The sequence below is a fragment of the Panthera pardus genome, unplaced genomic scaffold (genome assembly GCF_024362965.1).
Source record: "Panthera pardus isolate Hobbes unplaced genomic scaffold, ASM2436296v1 HiC_scaffold_27, whole genome shotgun sequence".
Classification (NCBI taxonomy): domain Eukaryota; kingdom Metazoa; phylum Chordata; class Mammalia; order Carnivora; family Felidae; genus Panthera; species Panthera pardus.
Window position 1 is genome coordinate 108,916,374 of NW_026526843.1, and position 26,785 is coordinate 108,943,158.

A 26,785-nucleotide genomic window follows, 5' to 3' on the forward strand; every position below is an offset into this window, starting at 1 on the left:
GCGCTAACTGAATCCGTCCTTTACTATGACGCCTGGGCCCCGCCCACTCCCTCCGTGACTCCTTCTCCTCCCCGCTCACGGCCCCGCCCCCTGCGTGTTTCTGCGAACTACCGCGAACGCTTCAAAAGCGCGTCACCCTCCGCCCTAACAATGGGGGTCAGTCGGCCACGCCTGCGCCATAGGGCCGGAGAGGTGGGGGCGGGTCAGCCGGCGTTGGGAGGCGGGGAAAAGTGACGCAAGCAGTCGCGACGCCATTTGCTGCGGCTGAGCGTGGGCGCAGGCGGATCTCGGAAGAAGTCGGTTGCGAGATTCTCCCGCGCACGCGACCCGGCCTCGCTTGGCTGTTTGGTACCGTGCGGTCCCACGCGTCGCCCTTGGGGCCCCTCGGAAGAGTCGCTGCTGCCGCCGCCACCACCACCACTCGGATAGGAGTCGGAAACGCCGGGAGGCCGCCGTCACCGCCATGCCCAAGAATAAAGGTAATGCTGCCTTGGACCCCGGGACCACGACTCCGCTCGGCCCGGTCCTGTCCGCGGCGCTCCGTATTGCCCAGGCCGCAGTGATCTTACACGCCTCTCTGCCTGCAGGCGGCTGGACGATCCACACGCGGTTTGGGGCTTGGGAAAGGAGCTGAGAAGTTACTCTTGTGTACCAGTTTGGTCACATTGGGGTGGAGCCGACGCCATTTTTGTAGGGCCTCCTGCGGGAGAATGTGGGCTTTTGCTCCCGATTCGCGCCAGACTGACCGCGGCGCTTTATGGACCTGTGGGGAGACCTCTCCCGGGCGGCCAGGGTTTCACAAATGGGAGCCTTTGGCCTTCCTGGGCAACGAGAGTTAAGCCCTGGAAGCAGTTCTTAACTTTGAAAGAGTAATGCCTGCTTTAGTGATCAGGTACTCCTGCATGGGTTTCTTTATAAATAGTTGAGTGTTGTTGAGACTACTCCCTCTCCCTTTTACACAGTGACTGAAACCTTAATGCGTATTTACATATTTAGGGTTCATGTCTAGAGATTTACTCTTCCCCATCCCTTTACGGCGTTTACCTTTTTTTTTTTTTTTTTTTGGAACACTTTCATATTTAACCAGGTTTTCTTATTTTTGCTTCAGATCTTGTATATATTGTATTAGGAGTAAAGACCTTTAAGTTTTCTCCATTCTGAGGCTAAACGTTCACAAATTATCAGTCTTGAAGATGTTTATTTGGAACTTCCAAAATGGAAGGCCTAATCTACCTAAAAGCGGAAGAGTCTTAAATTATCCCCTTTTTTAGACTTCAGGAGACTTCTGTCTTTTTAAGTATCTTTATAATTTCTCCAAGGAAATTGTGCCAGTAGAAACAGGGAAATCATTGTGTTTCCCTCAGGAGAGGAGCGTATTACACAACCCACGGGAAGTTTCCTTTGGTTATTAATCCTTCAGACCCTTGCCTGGACCCAGGCCTACTTCTGTTCTCTTTTCTACTTCACAGATGGCTCCAGGGATTTTACCTGATTTCCTCTTTGCCTCTGTGGCTACTCATTTTATCCCTTGGGGTACTTGCTTGCAGTTCTGTGCAAGATTTGGTGCAGTTATCTCAAAATGTAGCTTGCAGACCCTTTTTGTAGCATTTTACTGTTAATTTTTCTGGGGTAACCTGTCTAATGTCTTATTTCCTCTTAGATGGTAATTGGATCACCTCAGTAAGTATCTCATTCTCCCTTTTATTTCTAGTGAGGAGGCTTTCAATTCCCTCACTAGATTGTAAGCTATAATAGACAGTAATGGTATCTGTCTTAATCACATTGAATTGCTAGCACTTGACACTTAGTAGATGCTCAATAAATACTTGTTGGATTAAGTCACCTTCCTTTTGTTGCTTCACTCTCGGATGAATAATAATAGGTTCTACGGGAACAGGACTTCTGCATTAAACTTATACATTAAATCACATCTAGTTCACTAGCCTCCTTTAAAGTTGTATTCCATTACATGGCAGTAAAATAGGGGAGTGATCAGGGTATGGTTAGTTCTGATGAATTGGCAAGCAATAGATCATTCTTTATAAATAATATTTGACGTGTACGAAAAATATAACAATATAGTGAACACCTGGGAATCCATTATTCTGAACTTGAGAAATTAAAACACAGGATCAGTTAAAACCCTTGGTCTCTTCCCCTGTCTTCCTGTTTCTGGAAGTAACCACCATTCTGAATTTGGTGTTTATCATTCCATTACATGTAAAACCAATCTGTTACCTTAGAGGAACAGTGCTTTTCAAGACCCCTGGATTTTATAAGATGAGGTTTACTAATGTAGAAATAAATTCATGGGGTTTTCTTTGTTTTTCTTTATTGGAAGAGCCAGAAGTCTTCTGAATATAATCTTGGTGGTGATTTCACAAGGATATAAATTGCCATGAACTGTGTGTTGAATGAGTTTTGCTTTGGACTGATTGTCACCAGCTTATTTCCTCTAGAATCCTCTAGATTCTTTTTAGCTTATTACCTCAGAAAAAAAGGGTATCCTTTGGTCCACTCATGACAACCATTTGGGGTAAGGTGTTCCCACACTTTGAGGAAGTTACTGCCTTTGATTTTAAAATTGCCCCTCCTTTAGGAATGTATAGACTACCCTTGACGGATTCATTCAAAGAATTGCCCAGCTCTGTATATAATAATTCAGTAAACAAAGCCAGTAAGATCCTTGCCCTAAAGGAGCTTTCACTCTAGTTTGAAGATCTGGCTTGAATGATTAATGGCTTGAAGCCAGAGATAACTTTACTCTTCCTAGGAAAGCAGTTTGGGTTTCCCTGAAGAATGCCTCACATACTGAACTCTAAGGACTCTGGGTGGGTCCGGATATAGAGGTCCACCTGACAATAGCACAAAGCATTACGAGACTGCCCCTAGGACTCATTAAGTTCACTGGATTCTAGAAGTTAATGTGTCTGTCTTTGCAGTGGCCAGGTGCACATTCATTATTTTGTTTGGACTATGAACCTTTTGCTGCTTCCAGGTTCTTTCCATGAGTTCTTTAGTATCACTACCACTTACAGTCTTTCTCCTACCTTTTGAAAATGGCCATCAATGTGGTTTAGTAGGTTCTGGAATGGGAACAAAGTGCTGTGGAGAGAGACTCTAATATGAGGGTCAGGAACAAAAAGATCAGGTTTGAGACTCTTCACCCACACACCCTGAAATAATAAATGAGTTAATTGTCTGATCTTCAGTGAACTCCCTGGTAAACTGGGGATAAATGTTATTACTTCATAGGGTGATTATGACAAGTAAATGGGTGACTTTATCATATAGTGATTAAGAGTATAGTTAAGTGGGGACATACTGCTCACTTCAAATCCCAGATCTCACTTCATGTGATATCGCCTTGGATAAGTCACTTAACCTTTCAAAGACTATCATCTCTTGTGAAATAAAGACAAAATAGTACCTGTCTCATAGGCATAGTTTGGGCATAGTAACTTAAGGGTAAGTTACTGGGACAGTGAGAAATCTGCTTGGATTGAAGTATAAGATAGTGGAAGGGAAGTATTGAGAGGTAGGCTGGCTTGTTTATAGGTTGAGAGATTTATGTTCCGTAAGGTGATCATGTTACCACTAACAGAAACGGGAGTGTTGATTAAGGACCAGTTTTGTAAAGAAAAAATGAGTTTTGAATAAAATCTTGAGCTTGAGATGACAGTAGCCCATTCACTGGACCCATTGTAAATATGAAACCAATGCTTAGTTGAAGTAGAGGGGCTGAGATACAAAATTAGCATAGAAGTGATAGGTAAGAGAAAATTTAATTTCCTTAGAAAGTGGGTTAGCAGATGGTGGGACTTTGGAATTAATGAAGCTCCAGAGGAATAGGCATAATGTGGGGTGGGGGCTGGTAAAGATCCAGAATAGTGCAAGTGGTGGCGCACCTGGGTGGCTCAGTTGGTTTAGCATCCGACTCCTGATTTCGGCTCAGGTCATGATCTCACAGTTCATGGGTTTGAGCCCCAGGTGAGCCCCATGGAGCCTGCTTGGGATTGTCTCTTTCTCTCTCTCTCAAAATATATAAACTTTAAAAAAAAAAAATAGTGCAAGTGGCCCTGTAAGAAAAAAAGAGAGTCGGGAAATGATGGGTATTGTCATCATTGAAAGTATGAAAAACAAAGGGAGAGGGAGAATTACGGGTTTTTTTTAAGGATATCAGGAGATAGAAGAATCTAGAATTCTAAATGGTAGAAGCAAGGTGGAGGTGTTTACATCTTCTGTTCTAACTCCCTCATTTTACGTAGTCTGAGATCCTGAGAAGTTTTTTGTGAAAGCTCCATTCATCCTTTGCTTTTCCCTCCCTCTACATCTGGTCATAATTCTCTTGTTTCCATCTCAGAAATATTGTTCCTGTTTGTCTTTTCTTTATGGCTAGGTTAGGCCTGCTTCTTGGTACCTGTAATAAGGACAATAACCTTTTACCAGTTTTCCCACCTAAAGGATCATATACCTCTGCTTTTGGTTGAAGTATTTTTTTTAAAATTTTTGAATAGTAAATACATTCGCAGTTCAAATTTCAAAATGTGAAAAGTGCAGTCTCTTTCTAGAACACGTCCTGTTGCCAAACAGTTCTTCTCACAGGTGGTCATTGTTAAGTTTTTTGCATATGCCTTTCCAGAAGTATTTTATGTATATACAAGCAAATATGAATATGCATTTTTCTTTTTTTACACCAATGGTAGCCTTCTACTCTTCTTCACCTTGTATTCATTTTTAAATTTACATTTTGAAGAATTTTGAATATATACATATGTACAAAAGTATACTAGTATAATATACATTTAGGTAGTTACCTCCTGGCCCCAGACACAATTCACAACTAAACTTGCACCAGCACCATCCACACCAAATCAGGATCCAGATTTGGTCTACACCTTGCTATTGGTAGATAATGTCTTTTAAGTCTGTTAAAAAATCTTTAAGTTCCCCATCTATCTGATTCTTCCCCCTTCCCCCCCAATAAGGTATCTAGTGAGGAAAACAAATTGTCTTCCTTTGCCCCCACTGTCTGGATTTTGCTGATTTCATCCCTGTTTTAGAGAGTGCGCTTGCTTGAAAGCAAGGGAGAGGGGCAGAGAAGAGAGAATCTTAAGCAGGCTTCATGCTCAGCATGATCCCACAACCTTAGTGATGAAATTTGAAGTGGGGTTCATGAGCAAACGGCTAAGAAAGAATTCTTCAGATGTCTTTGTGCAAAAAGGTGATTTTATTATAACATGGGGGACAGGATCCGTGGGTAGAAAGAGCTGTGCGCTGGGATTGTGAGGAGAGACTGATGATACACTTTTAAGTTTGTGGAGGCAGTGGGCGGGGGGATAGAGATAGTTTCTAAGGAATTTCTGTATGCTGAAAGCAGAGTCTTATAGAACCCTGAAGATTTAGCTATTGTCAAGATAAGGTTGCATTTAGTTTTGGGTTTTTTTTGTTTTTTTTGTTTTTAATTGTTTATTTTTGAGAGAGAAAGAGTGTGACTTGGGAAGGGGCAGAGAGAGAGGGAGACACAGAATTCAAAGCAGGCTCAGTCTCTGAGCTGTTTGCACAGAGCCCTATGTGGGGCTTTAACCTATGAACCTGGAGATCATGATCTGAGCCTAAGTTGGACGCTAATCAGACGCTTAACTGAGCCATTCAGGCACTCCAGTTGCTTTGGGTGTTTCATATCATGTAAACATTTATCGACATTAAGGCAGCCATAAACTCCTTGTGGAATGTTACATGCTGCAGGTCTCTGGTATCTATCAGAGTGGGCTGTAAGCTGTAAGGGGATTTAATTTAAACTACATTTTTCTTGCCTTTGTTTCCCTCATCACTGGTATCATGACCTGAGCCAAAATCGAGTTGATGCTCAACTGACTGAGCCACCCAGATGCCCCTGTTTTTTAATGGACTTTGTTTTTAGAGCAGTTTTACATTTGTAGAGAAATGAACAGAAAGTAGAATTCTCATATTCCCCCCCAGCATGTTGTTAACATGAGCCAGTATATATATTAGTAGGATCTGGCCTTTGATTTCTCCCAACCAGCCTAGCCAAGTCCATAGATTACATTAACATTAAGGTTCATTCCTTATGCTGTATATTGCATGAGTTTTGGCATATGTATAGTGACATGTATCCACCATTACACTATCATACAGAATAATAATTTCACTGCCCTGAAAACATTCCATTGTGTAGATGTACCACAGTTTATCCATTTGCCTACTGAAGGACATCTTGTTTGCTTCCAAGTTCAGGCAGTAATAACTTGCTTTTTTAACTTCAAATACTTGGCTCATTGAATCTTTGCTACAGCTATAAGGTAGAATTCAAATTCTGAAAGTAGCCAGAGTTGTTCTCCCTCCACAACAAAATCAGTATATCCCATTCCAGGAGCTGTAACTTGACCCCCTCACCTCCAGTCATCCTAATTGAACTCAGACCTTTCGTGGGGAAGTCTGGTAAAAGGGGTGGGGGACTATTTATTTATTTATTTAGAAATCTATCAGTAACTCATTATAATATCTCCCACCCTGGCCTTTGTGGGCACCTGTGGGAGGGGTTCATTGAGCAGTGTGCTCAACCAGTGGTCATTATGATCTAGGAATTTTGGTCATTGAATGCAGATGTCCTTAGGGATTTATGTACTTTTATATAATATCTGCTTGCAGTTTGTATTTTATGACAGAAATAACCCAAAAGGAATTTCCAAGAAGGGTAGGGGAGTAATGCTATGTGTGTGTTTAGTATGATTGGAGATTGTAAATTTAATATGATTGTGTGACCACATTAAGTGAATTTTTAAATGTAAGTGATTTTTTAAAAGCGTGTTGTGAGTCATTTAGTTTCTTTACTATTTTGCAAATAATTAATGTCTTTTTCTTTAAAACCATTAGGTAAAGGAGGTAAAAATAGACGCAGAGGTAAGAATGAGAATGAATCTGAAAAGAGAGAGCTGGTGTTTAAAGAAGATGGACAGGGTAAGCGTTTCTGTAAGTGAGGGGTTTTTTTTAGTAGTAGTTTTCTTTTTTAAAATAGGGACTTTTCAGTTTCTAAACATAAAAGATATAACTTTGTAATCCTGAGCAATGAAATCATGTGTTCCTCTTTGTCCTCCATTTCTCACCCCCCCCCCCCCCCTCACCTCTCTAGAGCCTTTCTTTTAGTAATCAATTCTTGGTATGCTCTGTGTGTGTTGATTGGTGGCATTTTGAAAAAAAAAAAAATTTTTTTTTTAATGTTTATTTATTTTTGAGAGAGACAGAGACAGAATGCGAGTGGGTTAGGGGCAGAGAGAGAGGGAGACACAGAATCCAAAGGAGGCTCCAGGCTCCAAGCTGTCAGCACAGAGCCCGACGTGGAACTTGAACTCACAAGCTGTGAGATCATGACCTGAGCCGAAGTCGGACACTCAACAGACTGAGCCACCCAGGCGCCCCTATTGGTAGCATTTTTATAAACCTCTAGGTTTCATTGTTTTGCATGGATATTCATAACTAAGAAAGAATTGTACAGTTAAAAAAGAACTAAGCCTCAAAAGCTATAGTTAACAATTCCATGATTTCGTAGATTTTTTTTTTCTTAAGTAGGCTCCATTCCCAGCATGGAGTCCCAACGCGGAGCTTAAATTCACAACCCTGAGATCAAGAGTCAGACACTTAACTGACTGAGCCACCCAGTAAATGGTGCTACATAGTATTTTCATTAGACAGTGGATTTTTAAGGGATGAGTTAGAGGCCTTGGCCTCATTTCTCCAGTACTATTAGCATATAATTTCAGAAAACAGAATACAATAAAACCAAACAATTGACCTTTCCAAACTAAGATACATAACACTAGTTTCCCATATTTTTGAGCAATTTCTTTCTTTCTTTTTTTTTTTTTTTAATGTTTATTTTGAGAGAGAGGAGAAAGCACGAGCCAGGGGAGGGGCAGAGAGAGGGAAAAGAGAGAATCCCAAGTAGGCTCCGTGTTGTCAGTTCAGAGCCCCATGCAGGGCTCAGTATCACAAACCATGAGATCATTACCTGAGCCAAAATCAAGAGTCAGACGCTTAACCAACTGAGCCACCCAGGTGCCCCACAACCCTTGAGCAACTTCAAAAGCTGCTTCGGAAAAATTGCAGTATTAATGCAATGAATTCCCTTAAACCCTTCGTGTGTGTGTATTTCCTGAACCATTTTAAAGTTAGTTGCAGGCTTCATGATACTTTTACCTTATTGTGTTTCTTAAGTATATTCTCTTACATAATCACAATAGAATTATCACACTCAGACAATTTAGCATGAATACATTATATACGTAGTATATAATCTATTTTTGAAGTTGTCCAGTTATTGCAATAATTTCCAGCATATTTTAACAAAGAACTTTATTCGATTATCCTTTTATAGAACTTTGATGAATTTGTTCATGGCTGTGTATATATAAGCCACTAAAAATGAAACACATATTATGGCTAAAAGACCTTTCAGTTTCTTAGCCTTTCTCATTCTTCCCTCCGTTAATAGTTGATTTTACTGTGACCATCGCTTTTTCATTTTCCCCACTTTGGAAGACAGACTGCCTTTGAGTTGGCCTACCATGTTGAGGCTCTAGGTTCACTGTAGTCTGAGCAACTCACTTCAGCGTGTCAGCCCCACAGTTGAGCCTTTCAAAGTTAAGTCTCAGTGTATTTACAAATCAGTGGATATTCTCTGTGGGAGTCAGTCTTACGCACAACTTGAGTAAGCTCAAGGTTCTGAAGCAATACCCTCCCTTGCCCCCTAGTGACGGCCCCTTTGCAAGCTAATGAATGCTCATCATCCTCTCAGTTTTCCAAGTGGCAATAAAACTGCGTGACTTCCTGGGTTTCCTTTTGGGAAGGTTTTGATTAAAAGTTTGGCATTTTGCCTAAGTATCTTTCTGGCTTCACAAAAACTTTAGAATAATCCCTAATAATGAAATCTAATTTCACAAAGACATTACTAACGTTAAAGCTACTTTTTATGTGTCACATATACCAAAAATTATGTTGGGATTAGCTTCTGAAGGTTTTGAGGGAAAGGAGATCCAAAATTGGGAGAGGATCCCAGTGTGAGAGATTGATGGGGTGTGATGTACATTTTGGGACATGCCACCTTGATCTCCAAAAGTAAAGCATACAGTTAAGGGGTGCTTGGCTGGCTCAGTCCAAAGAACCTGTGACTCTTGACTTTGGTCATGAGTTTGAGGCCCATGTGGGATGTAGAGATTACTTAAATAAATAAAACTTTAAAGCATACAGTTAAGAAGACCATAGTCATTCTACTTACTCAAAATCAGTAGATAATTAAAGCATTTCTGATAGTAAAGACAGTTTGCCATAGAAATGGCATTATGGAATCTAGATTCTGGTTCTGCCATTGGGTTGGTTTTTCACTCCCTTGTATTTATTTTACTACACATTTATTCCTAACCAATATACCTATGTGTTCTAGTCAATTTTTTTTTTTAATTTTTTAATGTTTTATTTATTTTTGAGAGAGAGACAGAACGGGAGCAGGGGAGGGACAGAGAGGGAGGAAACCCAGAATCAAAAGCAGGCTCCAGGCTCTGTTAGCACAGTGCCCAACACGGGGCTTGAACCCACGGACTGTGAGATCATGACCTAAGCCAAAGTCGGATGCTCAACTGACTGAGCCACCCAGATGCCCCTGTGTTCTCGTCCATTTTATGTGAATTTTTAAGTTGCTGTTGTATGAAAAGTTGAACAGTATCCCATACACTTTTCTTTTCTCTCCCCCAAGAATATGCTCAAGTAATCAAAATGTTGGGAAATGGACGATTAGAAGCGATGTGTTTTGATGGTGTAAAGAGGTTATGTCACATCAGAGGGAAATTGAGGAAAAAGGTAGGTGTGGAGATTTGTTTTACTTTAAAATTATGATTAATGGGGGGAAATGGCTCTATAGTTTTTATGAGTCAAGGACCTCATTTTTGTAAATTACTCAAAGATTTCAGTAGAACAGTGATATACTATGATAAATCGAAACAGCAAATTCCATGATGATAACTTTATACGGATTCCATTTAAAGACTCATTTACGTCACCTATGTTGTTAGGCCCAAAATGTTTAACCTGAACCTAGTCATGAAGAATCAATCAACAAATCCAAATTAAGGGAGACTGTAAAACAAATGTCCAGACCCTTACTACAAGGTTAGTGACCTTAAAGTTGGGGGAAATGGGCAGCAGCAGCAAGAGGGCTGAGGGTGAGAACTATTCCAGTTGAATGGAGATTAAAGAGACCTAATGGTTAAATGGGGTAGGTGGCCCGTGTATGGATTCTGATTTGAGGGTGGGGGAAATCCTTGTAAAACATGTTAAGAAAATTTCAATATGAATTACATTAAGTGTTATGGTGATACTAAATTTCTGGAATTGTGATGCTGGATGGGCTTCCTTGGAAAGTAATGATTAATTTCCCATCATAGTGGGTGTTAAGGCCAATTTATTAGTCAAGTTGGGTAAAAGTCCCTCTGACTGATTTTATGGGTTATTTTAAGGAGGTTTGCCAGCTTTGTGTATGTGGGCTGGTTGAAGGAAGGGAGGGAAGGAGAAAACACATTTCTAACTTTATATTCTCACATATAATGGATAGATAACTAACCACCTGGAGTAATTCACTATTACAAATTACTAAATTTCTAATCATAATTCTTCTGGAATTAATGAACTCGTTTAGTTAAATAAGATCGTTCTGTGTGTGTGTGTGTGTGTGTGTGTGTGTGTGTGTGTGTGTGTTTTAACATTCCAAATTACAGATTTGAAACGTGCTCACCTGCTTAATAAAGTTTTTTGGGTTGTTTTTTTTCCTAATTCTGAATCTAGGTACTTCACCCACAGTTGAGTGAATAGTATTTTATGGAAAGACTGACCAAGTGTTGCTTTGATTCTGTATTTTTAAATGTAACATGCAGTGACTTTTCTTTCTTAGGTTTGGATAAATACCTCAGACATTATATTGGTTGGTCTCCGAGACTACCAGGTAAAAAATAATAATAATTTTTTTCATTGTTCACTTGATTGTATTTATGAGCCATTAATTCTTAGAACTTAAGTCATGACTGTTTTTGCCCAATTCCACCTCTTCATGCTCTTGATTGTTGTGTTGACAAACATTTCTTAAGGGCTAGTTATGTTTTCAATATTGTGCCTAGTACACTAGTCATCATGGTTCCCAAATGGCCGGTCTCTGGAGTCCACATTTTCACTGTGGAAAAAATAATAGGCAGTGTGAATTTTCCATCAAGCTATAAATGGTCCTTTTTCCCTTTTTGATATTTAAAAAGTTCCCTTTATTGGAATGAATGATGTTATATAGTTGTGGTGTTGTTTGTGTTCTTACTTGTTAAAGTAAAAATGTAATCTTAGGATGGGCCTCACATGTCAGTTTTTCTTTTCTTTCTTTCTTTCTTTCTTTTTTTTTTTTAACGTTGATTTATTTTTGAGACAGAGAGAGACAGAGCATGAACAGGGGAGGGGCAGAGAGAGAGGGAGACACAGAATCTAAAACAGGCTCCAGGCTCTGAGCTGTCAGCACAGAGCCCGACGCGGGGCTCGAACTCACAGACCGTGAGATCATGACCTGAGCCGAAGTCGGATGCTCAACCGACCAAGCCACCCAGGCGCCCCTCTTTTTTTTTTTTTTTTTTTTAATGTGTACATACTGAAATCAAAATATGGAAACTGCTGCTGTGGTGTATACAGCTGAATGAGTCAAACTCCCATCCCAAAAAATACTTATGGCTTGGTAGTGAAGAGAATAAGGCACACAAGTAATTACAGTACAAACCATGATAGAAGTGTGTGCTCTAAATTTGGATGAGCACTTAGGAGAGAAAATGATAGTTGCCCTTCATGATCTCAACCTGGAGACTGCTCATTGTGGGTCTGTGCAATCCATTTGGTTTCCACCTGTTAGAACTCATCACCATGTATTTAATCGTGTTGTGAGTGATGTTTCTATTCTTATAACCTTGATCATACTTTAATTTTTTAAAATATATATTCCAGAATAAAGAATTAAAATCTTTATTATAAATCAGTGGTTCTCAACCGTGAGTGAATTTGTTTCCTCCAGGGAACATTTGGCACTGCCTGGAGACATTTCTTGTTAAAACTTGCTGGCCGAGGGGAGGGAGACAGTACTCTTAGCATATAGTAGATAGAGACCAGGGGTGATAATAAACATCCTCCATTGCACAGAACAGCCCCTACAACAAAGAATTATCCAGCCTAAAATATCAATAGTGCTGAGGTTGGAAAATCCTGCTTTAATACCATTTTTTTTTTTTACATATTTAAAAAAATTTTTTTAATGTTTATTTGTTTTGAGAGCGAGAGAGCACATGTGCATGCTAGCAGGGAAGGGGCAGAAAGAGAATCCCAAGTAGGCTGTGCGCTATTAGCACGGAACCTACTGCAGGGCTCGATCCCACAAACTGTGAGATCTCAACCTGAGCCAAAATCAAGAGACACTTATCCAACTGAGCCACCCAAGCACCCCAGTTAATACCATTTTAATGTCCATTTTCTTCTTTTGATTTTAAAATAACCCCAGAAGTAGGAAGAATAATTCTTTCTTTGACAGATGAGGAAACCAAGGTTCAGAAAGATGTAACATTCTGACTATAAAATGGCAGTCAAGACCAACTTTTCTGATTCTTAATCTCCCACAAGCCACCTGTCTGCCCCTGCCACTTAAAAGGGTGGTCGGGGAACCAGTAGCATCAGTGGCTTTTGGGAACTTGTTAGAGATGCAGGGTTTTGGACCCCACCCCAGTCCTCCTAAATCAGAATATGCCTTTTGACAATTTCCCTCTGAGCTTCATACACAGCTGAAGAAGTGCTGGTTTGAATCACACTGCCCTTGCATCACTGATCATTTTTGTAGCCATTTGGACCTACTTTTAGGTTCAAAGAACTTTTAGAAGTTGAAATAATAAACTTGAACACTTTTTCCTTAACTAAGATTCTTTTCAAATGGAGAAGTGTGAACATTCTAAGGCAGTAGGTGTTTGTCGTAGACTCTAGGTCTAAAGTTCTCTTTTAGACTAGCAAAAGAACAAACGCAGGATTAAAACAAGAGATGGCTAATGTCCGCGAAAAAGACAAATAAGGGTCCTTGCCCCGTATTTATTTAGATCATAAGGCTTGTAAACGTGATGGGCATGTACAAGGAGACAAAGAAACTAGGAACATTAACTTGACGTGAGGGGGAAAGGGGATTTTGGTTTTATTTTTGTTTGTTTTTTTCAATATATGAAGTTTATTGTCAAATTGGTTTCCATACAACACCCAGTGCTCATCCCAAAAGGGGCCCTCCTCAATACCCATCACCCACCCTCCCCTCCCTCCCACCCCCCATCAACCCTCAGTTTGTTCTCAGTTTTTAACAGTCTCTTATGCTTTGGCTCTCTCCCACTCTAACCTCTTTTTTTTTTTTTTTCCTTCCCCTCCCCCATGGGTTTCTGTTAAGTTTCTCAGGATCCACATGAGAGTGAAACCATATGGTATCTGTCTTTCTCTGTATGGCTTATTTCACTTAGCATCACACTCTCCAGTTCCATCCATGTTGCTACAAAGGGCCATATTTCATTCTTTCTCATTGCCACATAGTACTCCGTTGTGTATATAAACCACAATTTATTTATCCATTCATCAGTTGATGGACATTTCGGCTCTTTCCATAATTTGGCTATTGTTGAGAGTGCTGCTATAAACATTGGGGTACAAGTGCCCCCTATGCATCAGTACTCCTGTATCCCTTGGGTAAATTCCTAGCAGTGCTATTGCTGGGTCATAGGGTAGGTCTGTTTTTAATTTTTTGGGGAACCTCCACACTGTTTTCCAGAGTGGCTGCATCAATTTGCATTCCCACCAACAGTGCAAGAGGGTTCCCGTTTCTCCACATCCTCTCCAGCATCTGTAGTCTCCTGATTTGTTCATTTTGGCCACTCTGACTGGCGTGGGGTGATATCTGAGTGTGGTTTTGATTTGTATTTCCCTGATGAGGAGCGACGTTGAGCATCTTTTCATGTGCCTGTTGGCCATCTAGATGTCTTCTTTAGAGAAGTGTCTATTCATGTTTTCTGCCTATTTCTTCACTGGGTTATTTGTTTTTCGGGTGTGGAGTTTGGTGAGCTCTTTATAGATTTTGGATATTAGCCCTTTGTCCGATGTGTCATTTGCAAATATCTTTTCCCATTCCGTTGGTTGCCTTTTAGTTTTGTTGGTTGTTTCCTTTGCTGTGCAGAAGCTTTTTATCTTCAGTAAGAAATTGCTACGGCTGAGGTCAGAGAGGTCTTTTCCTGCTTTCTCCTCTAGGGTTTTGATGGTTTCCTGTCTCACCTTCAGGTCCTTTATCCATTTTGAGTTTATTTTTGTGAATGGTGTGAGAAAGTGGTCTAGTTTCAATCTTCTGCATGTTGCTGTCCAGTTCTCCCAGCACCATTTGTTAAAGAGACTTTTTTTTCTTCTTTTTTCCATTGGATATTCTTTACTGCTTTGTCAAAGATTAGTTGGCCATATGTTTATGGGTCTAGTTCTGGGGTTTCTATTCTATTCCATTGGTCTATGTGTCTGTTTTTGTGCCAATACCATGCTGTCTTGATGATGACAGCTTTGTAGTAGAGGCTAAAGTCTGGGATTGTGATGCCTCCTGCTTTGGTCTTCTTCTTCAAAATTACTTCGGCTATTCGGGACCTTTTGTGGTTCCATATGAATTTTAGGATTGCTTGTTCTAGTTTCGAGAAGAATGCTGGTGCAATTTTGATTGGGATTGCATTGAATGTGTAGATAGCTTTGGGTAGTATTGACATTTTGACAATATTTATTCTTCCAATCCATGAGCACGGAATGTTTTTCTGTTTCTTTATATCTTCTTCAATTTCCTTCATGAGCTTTCTATAGTTTTCAGCATACAGATCTTGTACATCTTTGGTTAGATTTATTCCTAGGTATTTTATGCTTCTTGGTGCAATTGTGAATGGGATCAGTTTCTTTATTTGTCTTTCTGTTGCTTCATTATTAGTGTATAAGAATGCAACTGATTTCTGTACATTGATTTTGTATCCTGCAACTTTGCTGAATTCATGTATCAGTTCTAGCAGACTTCTGGTGGAGTCTATCGGATTTTCCATGTATAATATCTTGTCATCTGCAAAAAGTGAAAGCTTAACTTCATCTTTGCCAATTTTGATGCCTTTGATTTCCTTTTGTTGTCTGATTGCTGATGCTAGAACTTCCAACGCTGTGTTAAACAACAGCGGTGAAAGTGGACATCCCTGTCGTGTTCCTGATCTCAGGGAAGAGGCTCTCAGTTTTCCCCCATTGAGGATGATGTTAGCTGTGGGCTTTTCATAAATGGCTTTTATGATCTTTAAGTATATTCCTTCTATCCCGACTTCCTCGAGGGTTTTTATTAAGAAAGTTGCTGAATTTTGTCAGAGGCCTTTTCTGCATCGATTGACAGGATCATATGGTTCTTATCTTTTCTTTTATTAATGTGATGTATCACATTGATTGATTTGCGAATGTTGAACCAGCCCTGCATCCCAGGAATGAATCCCACTTGATCATGGTGAATAATTCTTTTTATATGCTGTTGAATTCGATTTGCTAGTATCTTACTGAGAATTTTTGCATCCATATTCATCAGGGATATTGGCCTGTAGTTCTCTTTTTTCACTGGGTCTCTGTCTGGTTTAGGAATCAAAGTAATACTGGCTTCATAGAATGAGTCTGGAAGTTTTCCTTCCCTTTCTATTTCTTGGAATAGCTTGAGAAGGATAGGTATTATCTCTGCTTTAAACGTCTGGTAGAACTCCCCTGGGAAGCCATCTGGTCCTGGACTCTTATTTGTTGGGAGATTTTTGATGACTGATTCAATTTCTTCGCTGGTTATGGGTCTGTTCAAGCTTTCTATTTCCTCCTGATTGAGTTTTGGAAGCGTGTGGGTGTTTAGGATTTTGAAGATATACAATGTTTGGGGTTTGGGTCAATACAAAACAAAATCCAGGCACCGGGCAGATGGGTAGATGGTTGTTAACAGCAGACAGGAGGCGCCTCCGCACCTGTTTATCTTTGCTGGCCTAGGGGATGATATAGAAGGGGAATAACCTCAGGGTTAACAAGATACCTTTTCTTTTGTTAACCATCTCAGCTCTGGGCTGCTTTGCCTGAGATGCAGCTGTCCACAGTTCAATTCACCAATTTACCTAACCTGGCCCTATTCTCCTATGAAAGCAGTTTTCTGCTATAGTACTAAATTTGGGGTGCTTTCACCCTAAATATCTTGTTATTCCTATGTATTGGGCACCTTTGCACCGTTTCTATTTCAGACCTTTGCCTCTTTCTATTTTGGGGGGCTCAGCACCCCCTCCCTGTTTTGTGGACCTTTGCACCCCCCCATTCTTGGAGTGCCTATCTGGTTTACCCAAACTCGGGTGTGAGCATTTTATTGACTTTGTATTTCTTTGTGCCTTATTAACCCATTGGTGTAAGCCCGGGGGATTCCTAAGTTTGTCCCCCGCAGGTGTTGGTATATTTGCATCAGAAACACTTGAAGAGCTTTAGAAAATACAAATTCTTGAGCTTCATTCCACATCTATTAATCTGTTTTCTGGAGATGTAAAAGCTCCACTGGAGATTGTAATCAGTTCATATTCTAAGAACCATTGATTCAAGGAAAGATATATTAATTTCCTTAGGTCATTACAACAGTCTGTTTTTTAATTAGACTGTTTAATCATCCTGTAAAAAGATTGGGTTGGCACAGTTCTGCATGTTTTTTAGAGGGTAGGAGAAAAGTATTATTTTATAGTTTTGTTTTAATACTTAATTAAAATTTTAATTCCAGTATAATTAATAATATAGTCATTCAGCAATTCCATATGTGATCCTGTGCTCTTCACAACAAGTACACTGGGGAGGAGGAAACTGAAATGTGAAAAAAGTTAATAAAGATGTGAGATTTAATTTTTTTTCCAGTTTGAAAGTAATTTATGAAATAATATTTTGGCATAATCAGTTCTAAAAGTTACTTGTCTCTTTCAGGATAATAAAGCTGATGTAATCTTAAAATACAATGCAGATGAAGCTAGAAGTCTAAAGGCGTATGGCGAGCTTCCAGAGCATGGTAACGTCTGAGTTGTTTTATTAACCTGTCATATGGTGTTAGTATTTGGTGTTACTAGGTGAAGAAATTTTGTTAGAATTTTGTGGATTTTGCATATTACTTCAGTGCTTGCATGATTTAAGTATGCATGCTTATACTTCATAATACTGGATACATTAAGAAAAAAAGTAACTTATATCCCTAATAACTACACTCCTGGTGTAGACTTTATAAACTCTGAACGTTTGCATAATACCAATCCAAAGAATAATACTGTTACAGTATTTATTTCACAATAACCTTCTCAAGAGATTGTTAGTATTCATCTACTTTAAATACGAAGCAGTGATCGTAATTAGCTACTGTTGACTTTTACAAAGTCAGTTTTCAGTTCTTATCCTAGGTATCATAGGATTCCATTGGATTTTTTAAAACCAACATTGTCACCAATAAAAAGTTACGCATTCTCATGTGGAAAACTTGAACAAAAATAAGTCCCTCATAACCCCACCAAAGGGGCAGTGTACTTTACATACTATATTGTAAGGCTACATTTTTCACTTGGTGTTTTTGTTTCGTTGTGTGTTGTTTTTTGTGTTTGTTTTATCTCTGTTGGAGATTATTAGAAAAACAGTATGATTTTACTTAAGCATGAAAATTCTGCTGAAATTCTATACTTGACATTTTCAATCTAGTATGTCTGGGAATAGGACTAGCACGTCCTGGTTCATTTTCTTGCTTAGGGGTAATCATGATTTGACTAAATTTTCTGATTGGTGAATCTGTTTGGTGATTGGTTAGTTGTTAGCCTGTGCTCTGACCTTTTTTTTGAAGCATAGTTGTAAGTTGTAATGGCTTTAGAATTTGTGTGACTGAAGCCTGCCTTACTAAAAATACCTTTGTAAAATAAATAGTCGGGACTACATCAAACTAAAAAGCTTTGCACAGCAATGGAAACCAACAAAACAAAGAGACAACCTATTGAATGAGAGAAGATACTTGCAAATGATACGTCTGATACAGGGTTAATATCCAAAATACATAAAGAACTTCTACCATTTAACACCCCAAACACCCCCCCAAATAACCCATTAAAAATGGGCAGAGGAACTGAATAAACACTTTATTTCTTCAATAACTTTTTTTTTCTGAACAAACACTTTACACAGAAGACATACAAATGGCCAATAGACATGAAAGGATGCTCAGCATCACTTATCAGGGAAATGCAAATCAAAACCACAGTGAGATATCCCCTCATACCAGTCAGGGTGGCTAGTATCAAAAAGACAAAATAACAAGTGTTGGCGAAGATGGGGAGAAAAAGGAACTTTCGTGCAGCGTTGGAATGTGAAAATTAAATGAACAAACAAGAGAAACAGACTCCTAAATATAGAGAACAAACTAGTGGTTGCTGGGGGTTTGGGGGAATAGGCAAAATAGGTGAAGAGGATTAAGAAGTACAAACTTCTAGATCTAAAATAAGTAGATGAAAAGTAGCATAGGGAATATAGTCAATTATGTAATAACTTTGGTGACAGAACAGAACTATACTTGTCGTGGTGAGCATACCATAGTGTATATAATTGTCAAATCAACTATGTTGTGCACTTGAAACTAATATATTTGTCAAGTATTAAATTAGAAAAGAAATTTTAACATTTATTTTGAGAATGAAAGCAGAGGAGGGGCAGAGAGGAGGAGAGAGAGAATCTGACATGGGACTTGAGTTCACAAACCATGAGATCATGAGCTGAGCTGAAATTGAGTCAGACGCTTACTGACTGAGCCACCCAGGTGCCCCTGAATTGGATTTTTTTTTTTTAACATTTGTTTATTTTTGAGAGAGAGGATGAGCAAGCAGGGGAGGGGAAGAGAGAAACCCAAGCAGGCTCCGCACTGTCAGCATGGAGCCCTCTGTGGGCTCGTTCTCATAAACTGTGACAGTATGACTTGAGCTGAAATCAAGAGCCGGATGCTTAACTGACTGCGCCACACAGGTGCCCCCTGAATTAAAAATACCTTTGTTAGGGGTGCCTAGGTGGCTCAGTTGGTTGAGTGTCCAATTCTTAATCTTGGCTTAGGTCTTGATCTCACAGGCATGAGTTCGAGCCCTGCATTGGGCTCTGCACTGGGCATAAAGCTGACTTAAAAAAAAATCTCTGCAAACAAAATTAGAACTCATACTTTCCATCTTGGCTTAGCAGCGACCTTGAGATTTTGTTGTATAAAATTCTATATAGTAGGGCTGTTAGGTAGAAGTTAGGAGGATCTTTCTTATAACAAAACTTAAAATTTAAGTTTGACTCCTAAGAGTCTCTTTTCATAATTCAACAGACCACTTCTTTTTCCTTTTTTTTTTTTTTTTTGAATTTTTTTTAGTGTTTGTTTATTTTTGGGAGAGAGAGACAGAGCATGAGCGGGGGAGGGGCAGAGAGAGAGAGGGAGACACAGAATCCAAAGCAGGCTCCAGGCTCTGAGCTGTCAGCCCAGAGCCCGATGTGGGACTTGAACCCACAAGCTGTGAGATCATGACCTGAACCGAAGTTGGACACTCAACTGACTGAGCCACCTAGGCGCCCCAACAGACCACTTCTTTTAGTGGACAGTTACTCATTTTAATATCAGCTTGGTTATATGAGTGTATTTGTTATTGTTTCTTTAGCTAAAATCAATGAAACTGATACATTTGGTCCTGGAGATGATGACGAAATTCAGTTCGATGACATTGGAGACGATGATGAAGACATTGATGATGTAAGTAGATGCACCTTACATTTTTCAACTTTTGTTTCTGAGTTATCTACAGAGAAACCAGCTCTTTGTCCTATCTTTGTTTAATCTAAGAATGTTGAATACTTAGGATATATTTCAAGATTTGTCCATGAATTAAAATGCTCATTATTTATCAGACAGTTAGTCAAACTGTTTATACTTTGAGGATTCTTACAATCTTTTTCACCATTTCTTCCAGAAAAGATCAATATCTTCTTTGGCAACCTGAATGCTAGGCATTGCAGTCATAACTTGTTTGAGTGTTTAAAGAGATAGCTATTATGAAATTTAGGAGACAGTTGAAAGAAATACAAGATCTTCTCAAAGAAACATGCCTACTCAATTGAAATACTAGTATGTTAAAAGAAGAATCTTGTTTGAACAGCTTGATATGAAGCATTGGAATTACAACATATATTAAAAGTCTTGTTAAAATTGAGACCATTTGTCAGTACACTATTTTATCCGTTGAATATGCACTGTTGGCAAACTCTTGGTTTGGAGTTGGTGTATTTGAGGAGAATGTACTGTTTTGCTAACAGTAAAAGTTAGTTGCTGACTACGACTGCGACAGAATTACCAGAGCCTTTCAGAACTACAAAGGCTGGTCTTGGGGAAGTCTGAGTTAGGCGTCACAAGTGGTACCCACTAGCAAGATTCTGTAATTAACATTTTCCTATAGTTGATTTATCCCATATCTCTTATCTTTATTCGTCCATCAATCTATCTTATATTTTGATGCATCTTCAGACCATTACGAATGCTCATGGTGAATTAAAATTTGAGTACATCTCTTCAATGTGTATATGTGTTTATGAATTTTTATATAAATACATCATACTTTTTTTCAATGTTCTTCCCTTTGGAGACCCTGAGCCAGAAAATTCTTGTGACTAAATTGTTAATGATACTTTGATAGTAGATTTAATTATTATATTATTTATTATTTAATGATTATTATTGATTTATTGATATTATTTAATGATTATATACAAGAACCTGACATGGAATTGTGTTGTAAATTAAGGGGTGATATAAACATTTTTAGAGCTGGGGTAGAAGGCATTTTTGGAAATTAACCTAAGCAGAGAACACATTTGAACATGAAACCACATACACAGAGGTGTAAGGATGAGGATCTAGTAAACAAGGTTAAGACTTTCTAAGAAAAAATTTCTGAATCTATGCCAGTGATTCCTTGGAACTGGACTCTGTAGTCCGGCAGGGAAAGAGATGCTAAAGACAGTGGATACTAAAGGAATTGGGAGTTTCCCTGAACCATTTGCAAAGGCAAGGGTTGCCTTTTTTTTAATCACCTGAGAACCCTATTTTTCCAAGACATTTCTCCAGATGGTATATAGGTATGCTAGCCTTCTTTCCTATAACCAGATTGAGAGAATTTGCTGTCACACTTGTACCTTTCTTAAAGAAATAACATTCCTAGGGGCGCCTGGGTGGCTGAGTCAGTTAAGCTCCTGACTTCATCTCAGGTCATGATCCCATGGTTTGTAGGTTCAAGCCCCGCATCAGGCTCTGCACTGACAGCTCAGAGCCTGGAGCCTGCTTCGGATTCTGGGTTTCTCTCTCTCTCTCTCTCTCTCTCTCTCTGCCCCTCCCCCTCTCACGCTGTCTCTCAAAAATAAATAAACATTAAAAGAAAGAAATAGTACTCCTGCATATCTGCTCCCCCCCAGAATAAAAAAATCTCTCATCACCAACACAAAAGAGAGACATTAAACTTTATTAAGAATATTATTAAAAATATTTTGTATACGGGGTGCCTGGGTGGCTCAGTTGGTTAAGCATCCGACTTCAACTCAGGTCATGATCTTGCAGTTTGTGGGTTCGAGCTCCACGTCAGGCTCGGTGCTGACAGCTCAGAACCTGGAGCCTGCTTCACATTCTCTCTCTCTCTCTGTCCCTCCCCTGCTCACACTCTGTCTCTAGCAAAAATAAATACACATTTAAAAAAAATTTTTTTAAAAACATCTTGTATAGCATAACATTCTGAAGGAAGTTGTAAAGATTTACTGGCAGCAAACTGTAATTGAGAAAAACCTGGTGTAGAGAATTTCCTCTTCAAAGATAGCCTTAGGGGGTGCAGGTCTCCCTTATGTGGTAGACTTCTGGAATATAAGAATTCTTTCATTTGATCTGATGTTCTTTTCCCTTCCAGATCTAAATTGAATTCAACATTTTACATTCCAATTTCTCTGAGGATTGTTCCAACAATTTGGATTTTGGCTGTGACCTGTTAAAGAAGATTAAAATTTATTAGCATGAGTGCAATTTGTTAAAGCAGACTGATTTGTTTCTAAGGTATTTCTTGAAAAACTGGTAATGCCGAATTCTCTTACATGAAATGTTAAGCCCCCTTTGTTCTTTTGATGTATTCGAGCTTATAGGTAAAAGACCACATCTACTATTTTTTAAAAAGAGGAGAAAAATGCATTACTGCCTTTCCTACTTTGACCACTTCCAGTTAGTAAATGAATGTTCCAAATAAACCATTTACCGTACATTCATTATGGATCCTGATTAAGCCCTAACTTTGACTAGCCTGTTGACCGTACATTGACTTTCTGTATATTCCAGTTACTTAGATGTTCCCTTGAGATTTTGATACAATTTAAAAGAGGCAGAAATCTGCATTTGAATTAAAAAATGATTAGGTCAGTTTTTCATATTTAAGTAGCATGTGGCTATTTTTGTACTAATTTTGATATCACTTATGTTCTTTCATAACCTTATTTTGCCACTATAAACATATCAACAAAAAAGCATTTACAAAATGCAGGTTTTAGGACCTGGGTTTTAATAGCAGTTTTTAATTTGTAAGGTTAGTAGTTACAGGAATCAAACAGTAGGTGGCACCCAGTCATCTTAACATTGAAATATTGCTATAGTTGTCCATTTTTTTTTCTTACTATGCTTAGGAAATTTCCCAAACAAGAAAAGATTGTTTTGATCATGTGCATGTATGTAGAAAATTTTTAAAGAACAAAACTATTGTTAAAAGTGTCATTTTATTTCAGAAGTCATATACATAAGCTGCAATTTTGAGTGCTTTGTAAACACTTAAAGTATGTATAAATGAAAGTTTAATTTCCTAACAACTGTATAATTAAGCTTTTTTCAAACCATCCCTAAGCTGGTAAAAAAAAAAAAAAAAAAGGAGCAAATAACAACTTATTGAAAAGATGGTTTCTCATTTCTGAATGGAAGAGCTACAGCTGAGAAATACAATAAAGACAATATCATGCTGCAGAGTATATTATACCCTTACTTTGTGTTTAGGATGTATTTTATTGTGTGTAAAGATTTGTTTTGCTTGTATATTATTGGGAATTTGGATTTTCTCTTATTTAGTTTTTTGTTCTCAACTTGACTAAGATGAAATTAAGGGCTGGGCTATTTATTGGCTAGCTACATTGAAATCTTCTGCAACTTCACAAGAAGAGATCCATCATTTAGGCTGTGAAACGTTTATTCTCCTGGTCTCCAGAGATGTTTTCAATGATGAAAAGTTCTACCAAGGGAGAGAAACCTTCATGTGGCTTCAAAAAAATAGGAGTATCTTCTCCAATCTCATGCTTATTCCTAAGTGTGCAAGCACTGGAATCAAAATCTGAGGTACTATAAAACATTAAATCAAAGAATAGAAATGAGTGTATAGTTGCGATTCATGTTCCTTATTCTTTGGAGTTCTGAACACTTACCCAGATGGAATGCATCTGAGACCATGGGCTGGTTTTTAATACTTAAAGAAACTAGCATTGAAGAATTGACTTAGCGATTGTCTTTATCAAAACCTAAACTTCCAAAGATATTTAGGCCTCTGTACAAAAAAGTGTTTTGCTAAATTTGTGGTATATATAGATCCTTCTTCTGTGTTATTTTACCAAGAATGTAGTAACTCTGCCTCTGTGGTAGTTCATGGTAGGGATGGGACAACTCACGCATTTTTTTCTGCTTACCTCCTCTAGCAAATATGATTTGTCTCAAGTTTCTTGAATTACAACTATGGCCCCCATTCATGTGTTTTTTTAGTGATTTTTTTTTTCCTTGCCTAGGTAATAACGGCTCAATCTAGTGCCATTGCATCCTGGAAAATCTCATACCCTAATGATTATTAAGTGGTTGGTAAAGTTGTAGGTCATATGCAACACTGCTTGGAAGAAGTGTTTTACTAACTTGTCTTTAATGTGATATTTGTATAGATTTACTGATTTATTTCAAATGAGGAATGGGAGTGGTCCTTAGTTTTTTAGCATCTGTATGTGTGTTGTTGAGTTTTTTGTTTGGTTGGTTTTTGGTTTGTGTTTTGTGTTTTTTGGTTATACTCCTTGATTCCCATAACACAATGCTATAGGGTATGCCCTGAAAGAAAATAAAATGTTTGAAATCCAAGAATAATGATTCTTCCTGCTAAGAGGGTATTAGGTATTACTAATGAATTTTATGGGCTTGCATTTTTCATGCAGTGTTTATTCTACTTCCAGTTAGAGCAAAAATAAGTTGTATTACTAAAATGGCTCAATAACCAAAACAAGCATTTGTGTGAAAAAAGATTTGACAGGATTTAATTGCTTGACTGTTGAATCTTTTTTGAACATCCAGCCTCTTAAGAGGCCACCTTTTAAGGTGCCTGTGAACTATGCATGATGAAAACTCTTGTATTTTATTAAGGATTGGCCATTGGTTTACTCACCACATCTACAGAATAATCATGGCTGTGAATATAGTTGGTTACAAAACTTGTGACTTGTAGTTTAACTTAATCTCATGTATCTTGTGTAAATATTAAATTATAGGATGGTGAATAACATCTTTAGTAGATAGAAACTGCTGTCAGTATTGACTTCAGAGCAACTGAGTAATCAAATAGGTAAAAGCATGTTTGAAATAAAAATACCTAGGTGGATTTATACTTTATTTCTGTTGTTTACAGATTTTAAAATATACAATATTAACTATAACTTTACAGTTAAAGTATCAGAATGAAAGTTCTTTATGTATACCTGTCATAACGATTAAAAAGATTTGTGTTGGTAGGAAATGCTTAGATCTTTATCCTGCTTAGCAAGAAGAAGTTTCATTTATACTGTTTGGACTCCCATGAACTTTTACACACCATGTTGTGTTGTTGATTTACCTTAAACTGTCATTTTTTTTTTTTTTTATCCTTGCTTATTTCTTCCTACTCAGAAAAGGACAAAATCTTAAGTCTCACTACAGATGCATTAAGATACAAGCTTCTTAGGTACAGAGAGAACCAAGGAATTTGGAGAGTATTGGATTGGGTCCTCTCTTCCCCCCAGCTGCCAGGTATTTAGGCAGTGTGATGGAGAGTGAAGAGCTTGGGCCTTGGGGTCAGGAGGCCTTTTCCCCGACCCTTCACGTTGCCCTTTACCTGCAAGTGACCATGGGCACCTTCTCTCACTTGTAGGAGTTTCAGGCTCCTCACCTGTAAGATTGGGATGATAAGAAGAGTACCGACAGAATTGGTGGAAGGGTTGATTATGTGTCCATATGTGTAATGCACCTAGAGCAGTGTCTGCCGCTTTTCACTTGGTATCCAGGACCGTATAAAATCGAACATGCACGTCTTTATATTTTCTATTTGTCATTTCTTTCACTTGCAGTCTTTGGTTACTATAATAAAAAAAAAAAAACTTGTTTTATATATATATATATATATATATATATATATATATATATATATTCATGTCAATACAATATTTAAAATAATTGTTACCATCATTCAGTATAAGGCTAACAGATAGGAAGTCTCTAAATTGCTTAAAGATGTTTTTGCAAAATACCAACTATTCTGTATTTCTTCATTGAAAGTTTATAGCTATTGATAGCTCTGGTCATATTTTATTCTTAAGTCTAATGAATTCTTTTACTATGTAGATTCATGACAGCTAATTAGTACTGACTGATTAAAAGGTTTACTTTCCGGTCATTTGAAATTATGTAAAAACAGTTGGACGCAAACTAATGCAATTAGAAAATAAAATATGAAATAACTTTCAATAGTATGCAATTGCTTCTTTTTGAACGGTTTATGACTTTTTTTTTTTTGTTTTTAAGTTTATGTATTTCTTTTGAGAGAGTAGAGAATGTGAGCGGCGGAGGGGCAGAAAGAAATCCAAGCAGATTCCACATTGTCTTTGCAGAGCTGAACTTGGGGGCTCTATCTCATGAACCATGAGGTCATGACCTGAGAGGAAATCAAAAGCAGGATGCTTAACCCACTGAGCCCCCCAAGCGCCCCTGTTTATGACTTTTTTTTTTTAAGGAAATTCAATTTTTAAAATTTTTTATGTGTTTATTTTTTGAGAGTGAGTGAGTGCATGAGTAGGGGAGGGGCAAAGAGAGAGGGAGACACAGAGTTTGAAGCAAGCTCCAGGCTCTGAGCTGTCAGCACTGAGCCTGACATGGGGCTCGAAGCCACAAATGGTGAGATCATGACCTGAGTGAAGTCGAAGGCTTAACCAACTGAGCCACCCAGGTGCCCCTATGACTTTCTCTAAACTATTTACAGTTACATTCATGAAGATTCTTTTCTGAAAAACCAACTGTGATATGAGAATAATGTATACTTTGTATTTTATTTTTGTGTTTTTGGCTGTTTGATTTAAGACATTCAGACTAACAATGGGGTTGCATTTTGTGTGAGTTTGTTAACCTGTGCAGAAGATGTTTTCAAAAGGTAGATCAGTCATCCAGAATCACCTCAAATTGCCAAAATCACATTCAACAGATTGGACCTTATTTTGTACTCTGCAGACACTTGGGTGAAACAGATATCCTCTGGTGAACTTGCTCACACACACACACACCCCCCCCCCCACCTGC

At 38.4% G+C, this 26,785-nt stretch overlaps 1 protein-coding gene across 1 annotated transcript; it reads left to right on the forward strand.

Moving 5' to 3' along the window:
• The first annotated feature begins 232 nt into the window (after positions 1-232).
• Positions 233-25,960, forward strand: EIF1AX (eukaryotic translation initiation factor 1A X-linked). The gene is made up of 7 exons (XM_019431669.2): positions 233-479; positions 6,898-6,981; positions 9,770-9,873; positions 10,961-11,011; positions 17,083-17,164; positions 19,809-19,900; positions 22,095-25,960. Exons 1-7 carry the CDS (start codon positions 464-466, stop codon positions 22,098-22,100), a joined length of 435 nt encoding a protein of 144 aa, XP_019287214.1. The 5' UTR covers positions 233-463; the 3' UTR covers positions 22,101-25,960.
• The last annotated feature ends 825 nt before the right edge of the window (positions 25,961-26,785 follow it).